Source organism: Euphorbia lathyris, chromosome 9, assembly GCF_963576675.1.
Source record: "Euphorbia lathyris chromosome 9, ddEupLath1.1, whole genome shotgun sequence".
NCBI classification, from domain to species: domain Eukaryota; kingdom Viridiplantae; phylum Streptophyta; class Magnoliopsida; order Malpighiales; family Euphorbiaceae; genus Euphorbia; species Euphorbia lathyris.
The window spans coordinates 5,097,800-5,120,225 of NC_088918.1; the positions used below are offsets into that span (position 1 = coordinate 5,097,800).

The 22,426-nt window shown below is 34.0% G+C and overlaps 2 protein-coding genes across 2 annotated transcripts; both read left to right on the forward strand.

Moving 5' to 3' along the window:
* The first annotated feature begins 3,883 nt into the window (after positions 1-3,883).
* Positions 3,884-10,861, forward strand: LOC136205510 (DUF724 domain-containing protein 6-like). The gene is made up of 4 exons (XM_065996137.1): positions 3,884-4,412; positions 8,111-8,809; positions 9,519-9,915; positions 9,988-10,861. The coding sequence occupies exons 1-4, from the start codon at positions 3,906-3,908 to the stop codon at positions 10,677-10,679; spliced, it is 2,295 nt and encodes a 764-aa protein (XP_065852209.1). The 5' UTR covers positions 3,884-3,905; the 3' UTR covers positions 10,680-10,861.
* Positions 10,862-13,497: 2,636 nt separating this feature from the next.
* On the forward strand, positions 13,498-21,812 carry LOC136207223 (uncharacterized). Its single transcript, XM_065998534.1, has 9 exons — positions 13,498-14,040; positions 14,819-15,034; positions 16,479-17,303; positions 17,377-17,508; positions 17,595-18,134; positions 18,216-18,296; positions 18,972-19,160; positions 19,249-19,357; positions 20,913-21,812. The coding sequence occupies exons 1-9, from the start codon at positions 13,498-13,500 to the stop codon at positions 21,608-21,610; spliced, it is 3,333 nt and encodes a 1,110-aa protein (XP_065854606.1). The 3' UTR covers positions 21,611-21,812.
* The last annotated feature ends 614 nt before the right edge of the window (positions 21,813-22,426 follow it).

Below are 22,426 nucleotides of genomic sequence, written 5' to 3' on the forward strand. Positions count from 1 at the left end.
AAAAGCTTAAAACTCTATTAAAAGAAAATTATTTGACCCTGATTTATTATTTAGTCATATTTGGCTCTTGACATATCTTAATCAGTGAAATTTCAACGAATTTGCATGGAAACATAATAAAACTATTATTCTATTAACACGTGATAATATTTTGACACTTAAACTTAATAAAATTTTATTTTCGGGATTTATTTATTTTTTAATCTAAATAATTATTTTCACATAAGAAAATTTATGTGACACATAAACTTTAAAATATGTTACATGTCAAATCCAAATGTCAAAATATCAATATATATATATCAAGGATTACAGTCAAGTTTCCATTTAAATTGAATGAAATTTATCAATGAAATTAGTTCATGGGCTAAATTTTACCAAATAATACATGAGAGACCCAATGATAAAAAATTTAGTATAAGTTGCAAAAATATCCCTAATGTTTACAGTCAGGAGCTTCCTAACATCTAAAATGGTGCAGTTTTACCCCTAATATTAGCGGCCAAAAGCAAATTTACCCATAACATTGTCAAGTTGAGTCAATTTGATAAATAATTCATCAAAATATCTTTTCGGCCATGAATCTTGTCATCTACACTTTACATGTGAGTCGTTTTTATCAACCATTAGTAACATATCATAAATATATGATAAAATGTGATTCTTTTAAATTAAAAAATATATAGTCTATTGTACGAGTTGGATAAAATTTTCTTTAAAATATTTTACCAAATTTATAAATATTAACCTATAATTCTATTATTAAATCACAGAAAATATGATTTTTTTTTAAAACGAACTGATATTCAATTTTTGCATAATAAGAAACAAAATATCTGTATTTAATAATAATGTCTGAACTTGACCCAACTTAGCAATATTAGGTGTAAAATTACTCTTGACTATTAATATTGGGTAAAATTGTATAATTTTACACGTTAAGAGTAACATTGCCCATGACTATAAGCGTTAATGATATTTTTGTACTTTATCTCTAAAATTTTAGATTGATCATAGGGTTAAATTACATTTTAAGTCTAAAAAGAATTAGAATTGTACTTTACCATTATATTAAGGGATAAGGTAATAAAAGAGGTTTATGATTTTCGGAGAAGTATCAATTTAGACTGCTTTATCATTATATTAGTTTTGATTGCAGAACGTAACATGTCATTCATATTACTCCATTAAGTTCTATCAACGGTATACGGAGATAGAAATCAAAACATAACGGAGTAATATGAATGATGTGTCACGTATAGTTATCGAGGCATAAGTGCCCATTTGTTTTACCTGATGTTTGCTATTTGAAAAGATTACTTTTCCAAAAAAAATTGGGATTTTCCGTTTTTATAAAAATCTACCTTTTGGCTACAAAAGTTAAACAAGAGGTCGAAAAGCAGCAACCAAACATACTATTAGTACTCTTTTTTAAATGGAGCTCACATAGATACTTTCCGAAAAAAAAACATAAACCTATTTTGGTAACTTATCCTAAACAGAATTAAAATTGTAATTTACCATTATACTAATTTTCAACCCAAACAGAAAATCATTTGTCTGTCTGTCTTCTTCAGGTCTTCTTCCGTCTCTTCCGACGACAATGGGAAGAATAGCACGGCGAGGTCCCAAAGCCATACCGATAATCGACAAAGAGAGGAAAGATAAGTTCAGATTTCTAAAAGTCGATGCAGCGGTGGAGGTCACCAGCGACGAAGAAGGATTTAGAGGAGCTTGGTATGAAGCCAAGATCCTTAAGTCTTATGGAAAAAACAAATTCTCAGTATCCGGATGAGCTATTGACAGAGGAAATACATATGTGTTTTTTTTATCCAACTCGTACAAAAATACAATTATTTTTAAAATAATTACTTTTTTATTTTAAAAATCAACATTTAATAGTATATTTATGATCTATTATTAATGATAGAGAAAATGACGTACATGTAAAATGTAGATGACAAGATTTATGATCGAAAAGATAATTTAATAAATAATTTTTCCAATTGACACAACTTATCAACGTTAGAGATAAAATTGCTTTAGGCTGCAAATATTAAGAGTGAAATTATACCATTTTAGACGTTATGGATAAAATTGCTCTTAGAGAGTGTTTGGTTAAACATATTTGTAGTAGGGGATGAGAATGTGACTAATTAATTACCTTTGTAAGTGTTTGGTTTTACAATTTTCATATTTGAATGAAATCACATTCACCCCACTAAGGGAATCACTCCTTCCCTCTCCTTCCCCTTCAATCAAATTTAATTCCCATTCCTTATAAATTTAATTAAAAAAAAAGGAAAAATATAGTCCACCATTTTGTAACTGCCATACACTATAAAAAGGTACAATAATAGGTTAGAATATAATATATTTATTTACATATATATTATAGTATATTTATCATATAATAGGTTGGTTGTTCAAATATTTTCTATATACTATAATATATAGTATATTTATTTATATACTAATTAATTTATAAATATTTTTATAATTAATTATTTTCGGTTAGTTTATTATTAATGGTTTTCATATTTTATTTATTTATTAAAATTTAAAAAAATTGATTTTGTACAATTTTGATTTTGATTCCAATTCTAAGATTTGAACCAAACAATGTTAAAAGTAATCGGATTCCGATTCCGGATTAAACCAAACAAAATAAATAAATAGTCATTCCGATTCTGATTCCGTAACATTCCGATTCCGATTCCAATTCCGATTCCGAAGTTTGAACCAAACGCCCCCTTAGGTGTAAATGTTAGTGGTATTTTACACATTTTTTAAATTCTAATTAATTATTTTCATGTAAGAAAATTTATGTGACAGATAAATTTTAAGATGTGTCATGTGTTAAGTCCAGGTGTCAAAATATCACTACATATCAGAGAACGAGTTTATCAAGTTTCTATCTAAATTATGTGAAATTTCAGCAATTGGAATAGTTTATGAGCTAAATGTGTCAAAATAATACTTCAGCGGTCAAATGATAAAATTTGGTTAGATTAGGAGCTAAATAACACTTTAAACCTAAAAAGAAAGGATAAAGTACTAAAATAGATCTATAGTTTTTGGAGAAGTATAAATTTAGGTTCAACGTATAAAATAACACCAATATATACTTAACGTTTAAAAAAGAGTACAAATTTAGGTATTGATAACGGAACGTGACACATCATTTATATTATTCCGTTAAGGTTTGTCAATTGTACATAGAGAGAAATCAGAACTTAATGGAGTAATAATACGAATGACGTGTCACATTTCATTATTGATGCCTAAATTGATACTATTTTTTTAAAAAAAAAAATTATTAATAGCATCCGGTTATCAATGTCAAACGGATGACTTTTAATACATTTTTTAACATGTGTAATATCGACCCACACATATTAATAAGGTGTGTAGCTACAGTGGCCGAGGGGGTCACGCCAATGGGTCCCGCTTGCTATCGGGCGTCCTTCGAGGTGCGTGTTTCCTCCGGAAGTCGTCTCTGTGTGTGGATCGGACCCTGAAAACACTCTAACGATTAAGCCAATTAGTAATTCAAGACTCTTAAGCTAATATTCGAGGTCCAAGTGATAGAGAGAGTGCACATACCTAGCTCTTTGAGTTGGTCACAATACACGTGTCCAAATGTGAATCGCATGTCCTTCAAGTAATATGAAAGACCGAACGTTTAATATAAGAACTCGTTTTTTAAATATAAGTCTGCATTTGTGCTATTTTGGATGTGGAGCCCACGTTGATACTTTCCAAAAAAACTCTAGACCTATTTTGGTAACTTATCCTCAACAGAATTAGAATTGTAATTTACCATTATACTAATTTTCAACCCAAACAGAAAATCATTTGTCTGTCTGTCTTCCTCAGGTCTTCTTCCGTCTCTTCCGACGACAATGGGAAGAATAGCACGGCGAGGTCCCAAAGCCATTCCGATAATCGACAAAGAGAGGAAAGATAAGTTCAGATTTCTAAAAGTCAATGCAGCAGTGGAGGTCACCAGCGACGAAGAAGGATTTAGAGGAGCTTGGTATGAAGCCAAGGTCCTTAATACTTATCGAAAAAACAAAATCTCAGTCCAATACCAGAGTTTACTATCTGATGATTATCCGGATGAGCTATTGATAGAGGACGTCGACATTTCTTTCATTAGGCCTGCTCCTCCGCCTTCTGCGGCTAAGCAGATTTATGAGCCGTACGACGTCGTCGACGCTTTTCACCGTGATGGATGGTGGACGGGAGTGGTTAGTAAAGTTGATGTTCGGAAGCGTAAGAAAAAATTGAGAAGAAAGTATACTGTGGTTTTTGAAAATCCGAGTGAACAGTGGGATTTTAATGGAGGTTTGTTGAGGTTTCACCATGTTTGGATGTTTGGAAGATGGGTTCGACACCCTAAAAAGAAGGTGAGTTTTCTATCCTAATTTATTAGGGTTTTTCAATTTTTCATTTGCCCCAATTGTTGAAATTTTGATTAGATTGCATGTGGAATCGAATTGGTACTTTCTACATGTTGTCTTTTTTATTCATCATCTCGAGGGGCGGACCAGGCCCCGGGCCGCGGAATCACATGGTTTCGGCCTCCAGTGGTTAGAATTACCTGGTTTTGGCCCTCATGTTCCCGAACAAATTAAAATTGTCTCATTCAGTTGTGTGTAATTACAAAATTCAAATTGATTGATTAATACATGATTGGCTATAAATTTCAATAAAAACTACTCAATTTTATTGATTGATTAATACATGACTGGCTATAAATTTCAATATGTTTGTTCAACTCAATTTTACCTTTGTAGTAAAATATAGACTTAATACATCATTTGCTTCCTGACCTTGTTCAAAAAAAATTTGATTGGTCCCTGAACTTTTGAAGTGTCTCGATAGGTGCCTAAACTTGCATAAAATGTTCAGTTATGGTAAAATTTAATCAATTAATCTCGGTTGCAAAAAAAGTAAGTTAAACGCGATACATCTTTACTATCAAGGTCGGGGTATGTAGTTCTAATATTGGAGAAGACAAATTTATAGTTGAGCAAGTAAGAACTTCATTTTTAATCTATTTTATAAATTATGTAATAACAATCTAAGACGTGTACAATACATATTCCGCATTTAACTTAATTTTTTTTTGCAACCTAGTGATTAATTGATTACATTTTACGTTCAATGAACATTTATGCAAGTCCAGGGGCTATCGAAACACTTTGAAAGTTCAAGGGGTCGATCAAGTTTTTTGGAGAAGTTCGGAGGGCAAATGATGTATTAAGCCTAAAATGTAGCTTAATTTTGAGATGAAAAAAAAGTTTGAGCAGGTTCGGTTTAACAAAAAAACTTTTTTTAACACAGTCACGTATAAAATTGACCCCCTCAGCGAACCAATGCTTTATTCGTTACTGATGGAATCAAATTGGTAATTTGAAAAATGTTGATTTTTATTCATGATCTCTTTGTCTGGTTTGCTTTATGTCCATTACTGCACTTGATATGCTCAATTTTCAAATAAATAACACATTTTGATTAGGCTATTAATTCCAGGTATGTTGCCTGAGAAGCCAAAAGGTGGGCTCTGTTCATGAGGCGTGCGCCTGAGTCCGCCTTTATGAACCTAGCGCCTTGCCTGAGGCGCACCTATGCTCAAATCTCAAGTTTTGAATTAGGATGTATAGCCTCAGCCTATATGCTATTTTGCACGAAACTTTTCTTATTAGCGTTTCCGCATTTCGTTTTCAGTTTCTTTTCTGTTTCCATTAGAAATAACGTTTTCCGCTGTCCATTTCCGTTTCGTGCAACATAGCTTACATGCCTTTAAACTTGATTATTCCAGGTATGTTGCCTGAGAAGCCAAAAGGTGGGCTCTGTTCACGAGGCGTGCGCCTGAGTCCGCCTTTATGAGCCTAGCGCCTTGCCTGAGGCGCACCTATGCTCAAATCTCAAGTTTTGAATTAGGATGTATAGCCTCAGCCTATATGCTATTTTGAACGAAACTTTTCTTCACCAACGTTTCCGCATTTCGTTTTCAGTTTCTTTTCTGTTTCCATTAGAAATAACGTTCTCCGCTGCCGTTTCCGTTTCCGTGCAACATAGCTTACATGCCTTTAAACTTGATTAATTCCAGGTATGTTGCCTGAGAAGCCAAAAGGCGGGCTCTGTTCATGAGGCGTGCGCCTGAGTCCGCCTTTATGAGCCTAGCGCCTTGCCTGAGGCACACCTATGCTCAAATCTCAAGTTTTGAATTAGGATGTATAGCATCAGCCTATATGCTATTTTGCACGTTACTTTTCTTCATTAGCGTTTCCGCATTTCGTTTTCAGTTTCTTTTCTGTTTCCATTAGAAATAACGTTTTCCGCTGTCCGTTTCCGTTTCCGTGCAACATAGCTTACATGCCTTTAAACTTGCTTCTTAGTAGTAGTGAGTGTGCAGACTGAGACAATAACTGGTCTGAAAATCAATACATTATTTATTAAAGGCACGCCTCAGTCGTAAAAGGAGCTAGGCTCTAGGTATATTGCCTGAGAAGCCAAAAGGTGGGCTTTGTTCAAGAGGCGTGTGTCTGAGTCCGCCTTTATGAGCTTAGCGCGTTGCCGGAAACGCACCTATGCGCAAATCTCAAGTTTCGAATTAGGATATATAGCCTTAGCCTATATGCTATATTGCACGGAAACTCTTCTCCATTAGTGTTTCCACGGGTAAATTACATCCATGGCCACTGAACTTTACTCATTTTAACATTGTGGCCACTGAACTTCTATTTTTAACGGAGTGGCCATTGAACTTTAATTAATTCCTCAAAATGAACGGTAACGACCTCAAAATGAAAATATTCAAGAATTAAAGTTGTTCAGAATGACATTTACCATTAAACCATATTTTTTATTTTCCAAAATCACCTTTTTTTGGAGCTTTCTCTCTCTACAAATTCACTCTTTCTCTCCTCATAAAAAAACACCTAAATGACCTCAAAACAAAAATTTTCAAGAATTAAAGTTCCTTAGAATATTATTAACTCTTCGAATTTTTTATTTTGAGACCGTCAAAGGTTGTTTTGAGACGTTGAGTGGCCACCGGTGTTAAAAAGTGTAATGTTCAATGGCCATATTATTAAGAATTGAAGTTCAGTGACCATAATGTTAAATGAGTAAAGTTAAGTGGCCATGAGTGTAATTTACCCGTGTTTCCGCATTCCGTTTCTTTTCTGTTTCCATTATCGTTTCCTAGTTATATTTTTTTCAGAAATAAAGTTTTTTCTGCTGTCTGTTTCTGTTTGCGTGCAACATAGCCTATATGCCAAGGCGTGGCTATGCTCAAATCTCAAGTTTCAAATTAGGATGTATAGACTTAGCCTATATGCTATTTTGCTCGCAACACTCTTCATTAGCATTTCCGCATTTCGTTTCCATTTCAGTTTCTTTTCTGTTTCCATTATTGTTTACTAGCTATATATTTTTTAGAAATAACGTTTCCCGTGTCTGTTTCTGTGCAACATAGCCTATATGCCTTTAATCGTGCTTCTTTCTTACTCGTGAGTGTGCAGATATAGGGACTCACAATAACTGGTCTGAAAATCAGTACGTTATTTTGTGATGCAGAAAGGCACGCCTCAGGCATAAAAGGTGGGCTCTGTTCAAGAGTCGTGCGCCTTTATGAGCCTAGCACCTTGCTGGAGGAGCGCCTATGCACAAATCTAAAAGCTCTGCATAATGTTTTTTAGGATTTCAAGTTCAAAATGTGATGTTTTAATCTCATGTCTGTCCTATCTATATGATCTAAGGCCGAAACTAAATTAGAATAAAAAGAAAACGAAAGAAGATGTAGACGGCAGAAATATTGCAAAGAACAATACAAAAAAAAAAAATGCTGCTCGGTTTTGGGGACCGAGCTGCAATTTTGAAGGAGAGAACTATGCACCAACTGTGATTTCATGCATTTTATGTGTTCTTCTTGTGCCTGCCTAGGCTCTAGGACTCCCTTGCGCTTTAGTGCGCCTTATGACTTTAATAACTATGTTTGGAGGGTCGGATAAAAACGTTAAAATCGGGCATTGTTTATCTAAGTTGCTATAGCAGAATTCTATCTAGACAATTGAGATACTGTGCTTTTTTTCAGGAAATACCAAACATAATACCGCGGGAAGAAGAAGAAAAAGAAAAAGGAGGAGGAGACGCATTAGCACGTGAAGAAGGAGAAAACGAAGAATCAGCGGATGAAGATGAAGATGATGAAGAAGAAGAAGAAGAATTAGCTTGTGAAGAAGAAGAAGAAGAAGTATTAGCACGTGAAGAAGAAGAAAACGAAGAATCAGCGCGTGAAGAAGAAGAAAACGAAGAATCAGCAGATGCAGACGAAGAGGAAGAAGAAGAATTAGCACGTGAAGAAGACGAAGAAGAAGAAGAAGAAGAATCAGCACGCGAAGAAGACGAAGAAGAAGAAGAATCAGCACGTGAAGAAGAAAAAGAAGAATCAGCAGATGAAGATGAAAATGAAGAAGAAGAATCAAAACATGTTTCCGTTAAAGGTTCAAGGACGTCATGCAATCATGGCAAGGAGCGATATTATGTTAGGAAGTCAAGGAAAAATTCCTTAGAGCAGTCGACTTCTCCTATTACAACATCAACAAGTAAGAAGCAAAAGATTCCAGCACCTGAAATTAAGGAGACACTTCCAAACTCTTCCAACCATTTATCTCCTGATGAATGTCGTGCGGCTTCGATGCTAATTAACTCAACGGAACAAGTTACAGACAGTACAATTACTAGAGACCTGCAGTTGGCTGGATCTAACAGTCTGAACAAGGGAAAGAATTTTGTAAGTGCACCCGCTCGCCTCAGGCGATCCCTCTTAAATAGTCTTTATAATCATACGCTGTTAAGCTTCATCCATTGTATTATTTATTTTTTTGGTTAATACAATATGCTTCGGTTCCCGCTTCTTATTCTGAATTCATATTTATTTATGCGTTAACTTACTACTTGTGTTTTAGTTTTTAAATTGAAATGGTACGTAAACATTTCAATTACAAAGTATTTACGGCTTCCGTGATTGAATTTACGATAAGGAGAGGTAAACGAATACTCCTTCGCTTACTCATTACTCGGTATGTCTTGGCAGGGGATTGGCTATAGGCCCTTAAACTTTCTTCTTGTCTGTGAGTGTGTAGAGAGAAACTGAGACAATACCTGGTCTCGAAAGTAGAGGTGTCAATTTCGTGTTTGGTGTCAAAATCGTGTTATCTCATATATATGTTCCGTATGGTTTTATATGTTATAAATACTAGAAAAATGATTTTCGTGTCAATTGTGTCGTGTCAGTCAGGTTGTCTCTGTAAATCGTGTTTTCGTGTCAGAAATTGCCACCCCTACTCAAAAGCAATGTCACCCGGATGAATGTGTGATGCCCCGTCTTCCTATCTTCTCCTCGGTGGATCAAAAGAAAGGATTAAAATAGGGGCATTTTTTATTTAAGTTGCTTTAGCAGAATTTCATCTAGACTATTGAGACACTAACCTTTGTTTCAGGTAGTACCGTGCAGAACAGAGTGCGAAGAACAATCAGCACGTGTTTCCTTGAAGGGTTCAAGCGGAGCTGACAATCATAGTGAAATTAAGAAGTCGAGGAAGAATCCGGTAGAGCATTCAAGCCCTTTTTGTGCAACATCAACAAATAAGAAACAAAAGATGCCAGCACCTGAAACTAAGGAGACACTTCCAAACTGTTCCAACGAGCTCAGAACAGAGAACTCTACCGACGTTTTACCGTCTCCTGATGAATGTCAGGTGACTTTGATGTCATTGAATTCATCAGAACGAGTTACAGACAATGCAAGAACGAACGGAGATGGAATGGCACAGTCCTCAAAGGAGACGGAAAGAGGACTGAATGCTCAAGTTACAGGACAGCAGGTTCCTACTGCAGGTAACCACACTTTGTACACGTATTTAGCTGATGATGCGTGTCAGTATTATTGAAAAAACTGATGTTTTGCAGCTGGAGAAGACGAGACAAATGAAGATCCTATTGAAGTCATCAATGTAGAAAATTATGAAAGCCTTAACCAATCCGCAAATGTTGAAGCGGAGAGCGAATCTGCCTGGACCGAAAATCTGCCTTTCAGAAAGAGTTCGTTTCTGTGGAAACACTTTGATTCTCTAGAAGTTTTCCAAATCCTACCGCAGAACCCCCATTTTATTCCTTTATTGGATTGCAACGAGGAGACTCGCGAAGGAGCAGCTATCGGTCATATGTGGACCTTTGTTTCCGTCGTAGAGAAGGTAACCAAGTTGCGAATTGACGATCCAATGACCCTTATCCACAGCTATTTGAAAGCTCTTGATATTCTTGAATCGGTTGGATTTGATGTCAAGGCACTAGTAGATTGTATTGAAGAGTTGTTGATTCTCAAACTAAAGCAAGAAAAACTCGAGAATCAATCGAAAAGATATCAAAGTTTAGTTGCAGAATGTGATGAGAACAAAGTAAAACTACAACAAGAAATTAGCGCAATTGACAAGATGATGTGCGAGTTAAAAGAGCAACGAGCGTTGAAGGTGTTGCAGATGATGAAGGAAGATTCGACTCGGGAATTTCTACAACTTGAGGTCTCATCTATCAAAGATGCCATGTTTGGTTTAGAGCAAAAGTTTAAGGTTAAATCTACAGTCCCTTGGCGTTCTTACTAGTGTTCGAACTGACAATTTATTTTGTTCGGGTTTAGCCACAACGCATTTGTTTGTTTTTAGTGAAAATTTAGCCACAGCGTACAAATTCAGTGTGCATTGTCAACTTAGTTACTACAAGGTAGGAATTAACTATGTTAGTTTATTTTTTGGTTTTGTATATATATATATATATACAGTTTAAACCTAATATAATTCCTTTTTTAGATTTTTTTTTCTTTATTATGGTAGTATAGATAAAAAAAAAAGTGTCGATGATGTAATTAAATTTATCGAGGTCATCATTTGGTTATATGTTTAACGAATTTTTGTTGATTTGAACTTTAATATTACAATAGTGTAAAATTTAAGGATTTTTACTTCAATAAATGAAGCTTAGGGTTGTAATGTTAATATTGTTATAGTTAAGTGATATTACACCCTTTACATCTATAGTCAAGAGCAATTTTGTTCTTAACGTTTAAAATAGTGCAATTTTATCCCTAAAGTTGGTAGTCAAAAGCTATTTTATCCTTAACATTGGTAAGTTGGGTCAATTTGAGAAATAATTTATTAAACTATGTTTTCGGTCATGAATCTTGTTATTTATACTTCACATCTGAGCGCCCTTCCATTGCAAGACGGTCCGCGACGCGGTTCCGCTCCCTATAAATATGAACAAACTTAATAGATTCAAAGGAGGACCAATCCTTTTAATGCCTTTAATAATATTCAAGCTATTCCGGCAAACAGACTTGCCCTCAGAAATCATTTTAACCGCTTCTTGGTTATCTGACTCAACCAGAAGCTTCTTCACCCCTAGATCCTTAGCCAGCTTCAGGCCAGAGAGAATCCCCCAGGTCTTTCTACCTTTTCTTCTCCACCGTGCTTCATTTCTTCTTTGATCTTGGAGGATGTGGTGGGGGTCAGTTTTCCTAGGCTGATCCCGGGTTGAGTTGTTTTGTTTGTTTGTTTTTTTTTTCTTTCTTTTCCTACCAAAAAAAAAAATACTTCACATCTGAGCCATTTTATCATTCGTTATTAATAAATCATAAACATATGATTAGACGTGAAAAAAATTTTAAAAAAATTAAAAAATATATTGTCGATTGTACGATTTGGACAAAAAACAAAAATTCAAAATATTTCACCGAATTTATAAATATTATTCTCTAAATATATTTATTTTTTTGAAACCAATCTAATTATATTCTTAAATTACATAAAATATGAAATCTTTTTTTTTTAAAACAAATTGATATACAATTGGTACATAATAAAGAACAAAATATTCTGTATTTTATAATAATAAGGTGTGAAATTGATCCAACTTGACAACTTAGGGATAAAATTACTGTTGACCGCCAACATTATAGGTAAATTGCACTATTTTAGACATTAAGGGTAAAATTGCTCCTGACCGTAAACGTTAACACTATTTTTACACCTTATCCATTTTTACGTTAATAAATGAAGTTCAGGGTTGTAACGTTAATATTGATATAGCTAAGTGATTATGAATGTAATTTACCTTTATTACTATTATTATTATTATTATTATTATTATTTATTAAAGGGATAAGGTGCAAAAATACCCATAACTTTTACTGCTAGGAGCAATTTTACTCCTAACGTCTAAAATGGTGCAATTTTACCCCTAATGTCTAAAATGGTATAATTTTACCTTTAATGTTGGTAGACATGAGCGATTTTATCTCTAAAGTTGACAAGTTGAGTCAATTTCAAAAACATTATTATAAAATATAAATATTTTATTTCTTATTCTGCTCTAATCGCATATCAGTATGTCTTAAAATGATTTCATATTTTCTAAAATTTAATAATAGATTTGAAGATTAATATGTATAAATTCTGTAAAATATTGTGAATTATTTTGCTCCACTACCTTTATCCAACTTCCATACCAAACTTGTTGATGTATACTTGAATATTTGATTGGACAATTATACAATTTAGTAAGAACTTTTGGTAAATTACCAAATCTCCTAAACTACAAATATGACACATTTTGATAGAAAAAATAATTAATAAAATAATTATAAATTTAAACCAGAAGAATTTATAAAATTACCTATGCATCCTGAATCTCATCAAATTATAAAATTTAGGTTGAATTGAGTAAGTAATTATGAAATCGGTCCAAATTAAAATAAAAATAAAACAATACTATAAAATAGTGATTCTAGAAAATTTTAATTTTTAGAATTTTGATATCAACTGTCATTTTGATTTGGTCAACGGTAAAACGGATCACCGATTATTTTGATTTGGTAAACGGTAAAACAAATTATTATGTTAGCAAAGGGGCTTAAAGCAGTATTTGACCCCTGATATATTCAAAATTTTATCATTTGGCCTCTGACCTATTATTTGGTCACATTTGACCCCTGATCTATCCCAATTGGTGAAGTTTCACCTAATTTGTATTAAAACTTAACCGAATCGTTATCTCATTAATAAGTAACGATATATTTTAGTTTAGGATTTGTTTTTTTATTTTTTTTAATCTAATTAATTATTTTCATATAATGTGGCAAAAAAAAACTTTTTAGAAATATCACGTATCAAGTTCAAGTGTCAAAATATCGTTACTTGTTAACGAGATAACGATTCCGTTAAACATTTATACAAAATAGGGGAAATTTCACTAATTTTGATAGATCAGGGGCCAAATGTGACGAAATATAAATCAGGGATCAAATAACAAAATTTTGAATAGATCAGAAACCAAATACAAATACTTTAAGCCTACCAGAGGGCCATAATGTTCTATTTTGAAGTTAAAGGTCCATAATGAAAGTAAGTGAAACTTTCGGGGGCTATGAATGTAAATTACCCCAAAATAAGAAAGAAATTGAAAAGCTTTTCGCCGCCGGGAAAAGAAAATGAGTTGACTGCCCTTTTGCAGAAGAAGAAACCCCAAATTTCCATGGCCATGGCGATCGAGGACAAAACGATGGATTTTCTAAGCATAGGATCAATGGTGGAGGTGAAAATAAAAAATCCAGGGTTTATTGGAGCTTGGTATGAAGGTAAGATCCTTGAATCATATCCTAAACCTAAAGGAAAATTCATGGTTGAGTATCAGAACCATTCGAATCAGCGATTGAAAGAAACTGTCGACATTTCCCTTATTAGGCCACTTCCGCCGCCTCCTGTGGCTGATCAGACTTATAATCTGAACGACGTCGTCGACGCCTTGTGCGGTAATGGGTGGTGGAAGGGAGTGGTGAGTGAAGTTAATACTTCTGGAACGTATAGAGTGGTGTTTGAAACCCTAACTCATCAGTTGTATTTTAGCTCCGAAAATTTGAGGATGCACTTGGATTGGAGTGATGGAAGATGGCTTCGTCCTCCTACACAGGTATGTGCTCTCAATTTTTGAAGTAAAACACGTTTTGATTGAACTTCTTTGTTCTCAAACATATAGACTTATTTTTGTTCTTTTAAACTTCAAATCATACACAGTTGATGGACATTTACATCTTTCTCTTAAAAGTTCCTTTTAATTCAAAGTTGAGAGATAGTTCATAATCCCTTGAACGCCGGCAAGGGTTGATGGGGTCAATTTGTGACACAATAACATGATTTACAAACACAATTCGTCTAACATGCCACAATTATCATTTTTGTTGCATTTATATTATATATAACTGTGTGAAACACAGGCAACATAAATTGTTTATGGCGCCACTATCCGAATTAGTGCGTAAAATGCATATGGTCACTAAAGGTTGAGGTCTACTTTGTAATGTTTACTAAACTTCATTTTCTTTCGATAAAATCATTGAAACGAGCAATTTGTGTACAAAAACTCACTGAAATATTGATTTTCACAGTTGACACATGTGTGCCATGTTGCACATCCTATGCCACAAATTTTTTAAGAAACACATCCTTGTGCGACATGGCGATTAGTTGGTATATAGTCAACTGTTTTCTATGTAGAGTTTTTGTATCCAAATTGGCCGGAATGACTTTAAAAAAGTCAAATGTGAAGTTTAATGATTTTATTGAAAGAATATGAAATTTATTGACCTTTTTGAAATAAACCCCAAACTTCAATAACTAACGCTGCAAGTTACCCCGAATTGGCACCCCATTTGCTTTGTAGACAATGAGAAAGTGGGCTTCTGTTTCAGGAAGTACCAAACACAGAAGATTGTGAAAAACAACAAGCACATGATGAGGAGACATTTTCATACTATTATGAGAAGTGCAGAAAGGAAAACTCTGCCATCTCTCTAACTCCTTCAGTGTTAATGAAGTCAGCGGAACAATTTACAGAGAATACACCAGCTAAATGCTTGACGCATGATTCAGGTGCAAATCTGCCATTAAACACAAGAAAGAATATTGTAAGTCGTATGATTTAAAGCCTTATTAGGGTTAGAGTTATATTTATTAGCATGTTAGGGGGCGTTTGGTTCACAAGGGGTAAGGGAAAAGGAATCAAGAAAGGGAAACTAAAGGAAAGGAAAGGAATGAGCATTTATACCCCTATGTGTTTAGATATGTTTAGGAAAGGGAATGCAATTCCACCATATTCCCTTTGTGGATGTTTGGTTCAAATAGGGAATCAAAACTATTTTTTTTTTAATTTCATATATAATAAAAAAAAATTCAACTCTTTTACTATAGTTTCCATAAAACGTGAAATAACTTCATATATAATCTCAAACAATCCAAAACGTCACTCATTTGCTACCCTTATTGATAATAATATAAAGTTCATAAAAGTTAAAATTAATCAAAGAAAATGCATAAATATTATATTTAAAAAGAAAATAATTATTTTAAATAATTAAAAATAAATATTAAAACTGAATAATATGATAAAAGAAAAAAATTTGGTCAAAATTATTTTTCAGGGTAAAAATGTAAAAATAAATAATTATAAGGATCAAAAGTGAAATTAATCTAGTGATAAAAAAATATAAGGATTAAACAAAAATAAAAAAGTAAAATTTAGTCAAAAAATATTTTTTGAGTAAAAAAATTAAAAATATATAACAAAAATGAAATTAATCCAAAGATAAAGAAATGTAAAAATAAAAAAATATAGAGACCAAAATAAAAATAAAAAATAAAATAGGGAGTAAAGTAGAATTTTATAAGGAGTGTAGGTTAGAAAGAGAGGGGAAAGGGAATAGAAAACCTTAGGGGGAGTGGGGAATGGGTTAGAGGAGTTAGGGGTAAACCCAAAACTGAAAAAGGGCAAAGGGAATCACTTAATTAGCAAAACAAACACCAACAAAGGGAATGAAGCCTCTCCTTTCCCTTACCCTTTCCTGAAACCCCCAAACCAAACGCCCCTTAATGAATTGCAAACTTCTTTGAAATGTATTTGCATGATTGAATGTGTTAGAAGTACCCTTATTTCAGTATCAATAGTTTCATATCAGTCAATTTAATTTCCTGCGCACTTGGTTTTCATGAATGCGAACTTGCATATCTTTATGATTTTTAATGATTTTTGAAAAGTTTTTAATATAAGAATGACAATAACATCTATTAACATAAGCTGAAAAATTATAAAAAGCAATTTGACAATCTTGTAAAGGAATTGCACTTAGTAAGGTTAACAAGTTGGAAGCTTAGAGCAAATGTGAGAAAATAATCGAATGGATCTTACCTTCGCAATCTCATACATTGCCAAGAGATAGGAGGAACTACTAAAACAATTGTTTTCGCAGTTTTTATCTGCTTTGTAGTTGCTTTAACCGCTAAATATTTGTTGTGTTAACTGCGAAATAGTTTTGTTTTTCTTGTTTCCCTTACACTAAATGCCATTTTTTTTAGGTGAAGTTTTCAATCAAGTATCCCAAGACGGATTACAAGAGAAAGAGAGGATTATCTCGGACAAGAGTACCTCTAGATGATAGTCTGGAAAACATCAAATTCAAGTATCCCTTTAGTTTGAATACAAAGGCATCAATCGAAGTGAGGGCTGACTTCGATGTAATGAAGACACTAAAGAGTAATTTGTCAAAAAAGCAGATGGAAATGTTTAAGAGGAGTTGTTTCGGACATTTGGTGGATATAGAATTTTGCAATTTATCTACTCCCATATGCCATGGTGTATTAACTAGAGAGATTACTCCACTTAAACCGAAACATAGAGAGATGTGGTTCAATGTGAAAGGAGTTGAACTTAAATTTGGGGATTGGGAGTTCGGACTTATCACTGGGTTGAGATTTGGCGATATGAAACCAATTCTGCAAAGGATGAGTAATTTGGAGAAGAAGAATAGGTTGAGAGATATGTACTTTGGAGGAAGTCGGAGCTTAACTAACAAACAAATATATGAAGCTTTCGAGAAGACAAATTGGCACGACGAAGAAGACTGTGATGCAGTATTCATGGCGATGTTATATGTTATACATCGCATCTTCTTCACTCCCGATCCAGCTCATTCGGTCGATAACAATATCATCGACCTCACTGATTTTCCTAAGTTGTTTGATGAGTTTCCATGGGGAGTAGTGGCTTGGGAGGAGACGTATAGGAGCATGGAAAGGGCTATAAATGGTTTGTCGAGAAAAGAAAAGTTTGAGGATTTCAGTAAAGGAAAGATCAATATTGTCATGCAATATCAATTAATTGGGTTATCACACGCATTCCAGGTGTGATTCGTATATATATTCTTGAATTTAGATTTGTATCAACATAGTTTAATTGATTTGAACTTTTGTACAGGTTTGGATACTCGAGATATGGAAGGCGCCACGTAAATTCTATATCAAGAGAGCAAGTTCCGTCCTCCCACGCCTTAGTAGATGGATAACGGCAAAAAACCCGACATTCATAGAAGTATGGGAAGTGTTCAGTGTAAGTAAATAAAATGTTTTATGTATATGCACACCTTTAATATGTGTTTTGTTTACAATTTGATCTTTGGATATTTTGTTTTGTAGTCATCTGAAGCTCCAGAATTTCAACTTGTTATGGAGGATGCCGAGAAAGCATGTGTGTGGTCTAAGAAACTCCAGGACTATATCGACGATCGTGCAGTAGATATAGAAAGTTTATTTGAGAGTTATGAGACCGTGGAAGAAGAAGAAGATGTAGAGGAGGAGGAGGAGGAGGAGGTGGAGGTGGAAGAAGAGGAAGTGGAAGAGGAAGATGATGCTTCTCCTATGGTGAGGAAAAAGAGGAAGATATGTGTACCAACAGAGCTGAGAGAAGAGCAGAGGGCAAAGCTGAAGTCGGAGATTAAGGCGGAGGTCGTTGCAGAGTTGAGGGAACAGATCAAGAGAGAGATTAGGGCAGAGTTGAAGTCGGAGATCGCAGCAGAGGTAATTGCAGAGTTGAGGGAAGAGATGAGGAGAGAGAGGAAGGCAATGGCTGCACAAATTACATCAGAGTTGAGGGAAGAGCCAAAGGCAAATGCTCTGGCTGCATCTACTCCTGATGTTAATGTAGATGATGCAAATCTAGTGGTATATGATATTGAGGTATATTTAATCATGTTGTTCTATGTATTTATATTCTTGAATTTATTACTTAGTTGGTTTTGATTGATTCTATTTTGACAGGATAATACCGAGGGGCAACAAAAGACTCCAAAGAGTGATGATGATGGTAAAGGACCTGCGGTTCACACCCTAATTGTTCAGGTACATACACTTATAGGTTTCTCGTATTTACATTTCGGGAGAGTAGACAATAGAAGTGTCTAGTTTGGTAGCACATGTTATAATGCGTTTAAAAATGAAACTGGCTTTCTCAATTTTGTAATTAACCCTTAATTTTATTTTTATTTTTTTAAAATTTCTGATTAGTTCTTTTCCACTAATTTATTTCCTCCCTTTATTAGAGACTTCTAGTTTTTCTAAACTACAATTTGGATTCTGCTGCGGTAGATATTCTCACGACTTTTTAGCATATTTCTCGAATCAGTGGAATCGTCCGATTCACCAACGATTCACATTCGATTCTGTTATAATTTAGATTCACCCTATAAATCCGACTCGAAATAGAGCTGAATCGAATCGAAACGTACGATTTGAATCACGAATCTTAGATTTTGTTATAATTTAGATTCGCCATAGGTGTATCTCACCCTTTTGATTTCAATGAAGTCATTCTAGCCAATTTGTGTAGGAAAAACATGATTTACAGAAACAATCCGTCCAAGATAACACGATTATTTTTGTGTTATATCATATATATTCGTATTGAGAACAAATAACATAACACGATTATGACACGACTGCCCCAAATTATTTATCTAATTTGCTTTCTAGCAGAATTACATGTAGACACTGAGAAAGTGGGCTTTTTTGTGTCAGGAAAAACAATCAGAACATGTTGATAATACTGCAAATCACTCTAAGAAGTTCAGAAAAGCAAACTCTCTTGTCTCTTTTACTTCTTCGGTGTTAATGAACTCAACCGAGCAAGTTACAGAGAGTACACTAGCTAAATGCTCGACACGCAATTCGGGTGCAAATCCGCCATTGAACACGGGAAAGAATACTGTAAGTTGTTTTCAAATTGAAATGGCACATAAACATTTCAAGTACAAAGTATCTATAGCCTCCAATAATGAACTTGCTATGAATGCAGACCCGTAACCATCAAGAAGCTGGACCGGAAAATAGAATGGAGTCGTCCCCAAAGAAGAGCGGAAGAGAACTGATTGCTCAAGTTACAGGGCAGAACGTTGCAGCTGCAGGTAAACTCACATGGAATTGTAATCGTTTTCCGGTATATCCTATGAAGCACAAACACAGTTACGGGTACGGCAAATGGCATTTTTAAAAATTATGAGATACAGGTACGGTTACGCCGAACTTTCTATATATATATATATATATATAACATTAAATAACATTCATAATGACCAAAAATTCATTAATTCGTCGAAATGAAATATTTAATACTTCAAACTATTTAAACTACTAATTCTAAAGACTATTCTAAAACATTTTCATGTTCTTCATCTACAAACATATAATATGGATGGGATAAAGACCAAATTTAACCCAAACGTTTTAAGGGAGGTGTTGATTTAGCCTTAAGGTACGAAATGATGCAAATTTAACAGTAAAATCAATTTTAGCCCAGTGTTACCAAAAATTTGAAAAGAATGGTTTGACTGTTATTTAACTGTCACATTAGACATTCCAAACAAGTTTGTCTATAAATTGAAGTTGTTTCGTACATTTTTGGTTGGTTATTTGTAACTGTATTAATAACACCGTAAATATTTAGACAGTTTGACAAAAAAATTGTAATTTTGTTAGTAGTACACTAAATATCTTAAATATAAGTGACGTTTGGAAGGTCTGAAGTGCCAGTTAAATAAAAATCATATCAGTATTTTCTAATTTTCGACAACGTAGGGCTAAATTTGATCTTACTTGGAAACATTAAGGTTAAATTTGCACCATTTCATATGTCAAGGCTAAATCTATACTTCTCTTGAAACGTTAGAGTTAAATTTGGCAGATATCTCAATATTGATTAGCTTTTAGTTTTTTATTTATTTTTTCGCAAATGAAAGAGTGGACGCCCACTGGTTTAGTTAATTATTTATATTTAGATTTTTTTATATATTAACCCTTTTGTAAAGTTATTTTGAAAAAAAAAAAACACTAAATTTTACTCTGAAACGTATCCCCTTAATTAAAAGGGAATGATTGTTTTGCCGCATATTCCCGATGTATCCGTATTCGATACGCCCGATACGCGTACATCAACCTCTTAGACGTATCGGTATCATTTCTACTTATACTGGAAAAGTTGCTACTTCCCATGTTCTCATTGTTAATTTGTTATCTAATTGCCGTATAACTCTTATTATAACATGGTTGCAGAAATTAGAGCTTTCAAATGATAGAATGTGGAAGCATACTCCAAGAAAGTCGTTGAAAGTCGTCTAGTGCTGGAGCCAGGACCTAAACGTCGGGGGCTAGATCATGTAAAAAAAAATTAAATGCTACTTCAAAAAATTAAATGTGGGGCTTTCTGGTGGGTCGGCTGACCCTCTCTGCCCCTTTGGCTCCGCCCCTGAAGTCGTCTGTCATTGCTAATCACATTAGCTAAAAATTAGTTTGTTAAGATGAAATATGAATCCACAGCAGAACGAAAAACTGACTTGATTTTGCCTATTGTTTGGTTGAAAACTGTATCGATATTTTGATACTAACTTAAGGCGTTACGGATAGAACATCGTATGCAGTTTCGGTCATTTTTATTTTGATCATTGAAAAACTGATGTTTTGCAGCTAGAGAAGACGAGATAAATGAAGATCCTGCTGAAATCATCAATGTAGGAAATGTTGTAAACCTTAACCAATCCGTAAATGTTCAAGCGGAGAGCGAACCTGTTGCGAGGAACGAAAATCTGCCTTTCAGAAAGAGCTCTTATATGTGGAATCACTTTGATTCTCTAGAAGTTTTCCGAATCCTACCGCAGAATCCCCATTTTAGTCCTCTATTGGATTGCAACGAGGAGACTCGCGAAGGAGCAGCTATTGGTCATATGTGGACCTTTGCTTCCGTCGTAGAGAAGGTAACCAAGTTGCAGATTAACGATCCAATAACCCTTTTTAACAGCTATTTGGAAGCTCTTGAGATTCTTGAAGCGATTGGATTTGATGTTGAGGCACTTGCAGATCGTGTTAACCAGTTGTTGTTTCTCAAAATAAAGCAAGAAAAACTCGACAATCAATCGAAAAGATATCAAAGTTTGGTTGCAGAATCTGATGAGAAAAAAGCAAAACTCGAACAAGAAATTAGTGCGATTGACAAGATGGTGAGCGAGTTAGAAGAGCAACGAGCGTTGAAAGTGACACAAATGGTGAAAGAAGATTCGAGTCGAGAATTTCTACAACTTGAGGTCTCATCTATCAAAGATGCCATGTTTGATGTGGAGCATAAGTTCAAGGTTAAATCTGCAGCTCCTTGGCGGAGAGTTATCTAGTGTTTTTAATAGTATTTTCATTCATTGAGATAATTTTGTTCGGGGTTAAGTCACGGTGTGCATATTCTCTTTGAGATAATTTTGTTCGGGTAGGTATTAACTATGTCAGGTACAATCAGGTAGGTATTAACTATGTTAGTTTATGTTTTGTCGGTCTCGTATGTACATTTCAAACTTAATATACTTTCGATAATAATTAGAAGCAGCTGAACCTAGTCCATAAATCTATGTATCCATGTTACCGTCTTCACAAGCCGCGTAGAATGTTTCTATTTCATTGATGGCTGCATCAATTTCACCAGGAGTCTATTTTACTTGTGCATTATTGTTCCCGTACCGTCTGGTAAACAAACAATCAAAGGGTTAACTTAAAAAAAAAAATGTGGTTTCGCTAATTTACAGATAGATGTCTGTAGTATTTTTTTTGGTTAAAAACAAAGGACTGAAGTTTTTTCCATTTACAAATCAAGGACTTTTAGGTCGACATTAATAATTTGAATGTTAATGAACTTCAAAATAGAAAATTTCAAGAATTGATGATATTCTAAGTAATTTTAAGGGATAAAACCAGATTTAACCCTAACGTTTTAAGAGAAGTGCAGATTTAGCCTTAATGTACGAAATGGTACAAATTTAACTCTAATATTTTCAAGTAAGATCAATTTTAGTCTTATGTTATTGAAATTAGAAGTACCAGTTTGACTATTACCTAAAATATTTAGTGCATTACCAACAAAATTATAAAATTCTGTTAAAATTTTAACAACTAAATCTATTGCATATGAGTTAATTACAATTTTTTTTTTTTTATCAAAT

Bases quoted from the DNA above. Each gene is read 5' to 3' on its own strand.
- LOC136205510 (XM_065996137.1), top strand. From the start codon at position 3,906: ATGGGAAGAATAGCACGGCGAGGTCCCAAAGCCATTCCGATAATCGAC. The intron at 4,413-8,110 runs GTGAGTTTTCTA...GCTTTTTTTCAG, and splicing joins TTCGACACCCTAAAAAGAAG to GAAATACCAAACATAATACC. The intron at 8,810-9,518 runs GTAAGTGCACCC...CCTTTGTTTCAG, and splicing joins TGAACAAGGGAAAGAATTTT to GTAGTACCGTGCAGAACAGA.
- LOC136207223 (XM_065998534.1), top strand. From the start codon at position 13,498: ATGAATGTAAATTACCCCAAAATAAGAAAGAAATTGAAAAGCTTTTCG. The intron at 15,035-16,478 runs GTAAGTCGTATG...CATTTTTTTTAG, and splicing joins TAAACACAAGAAAGAATATT to GTGAAGTTTTCAATCAAGTA. The intron at 19,358-20,912 runs GTAAACTCACAT...GATGTTTTGCAG, and splicing joins GCAGAACGTTGCAGCTGCAG to CTAGAGAAGACGAGATAAAT.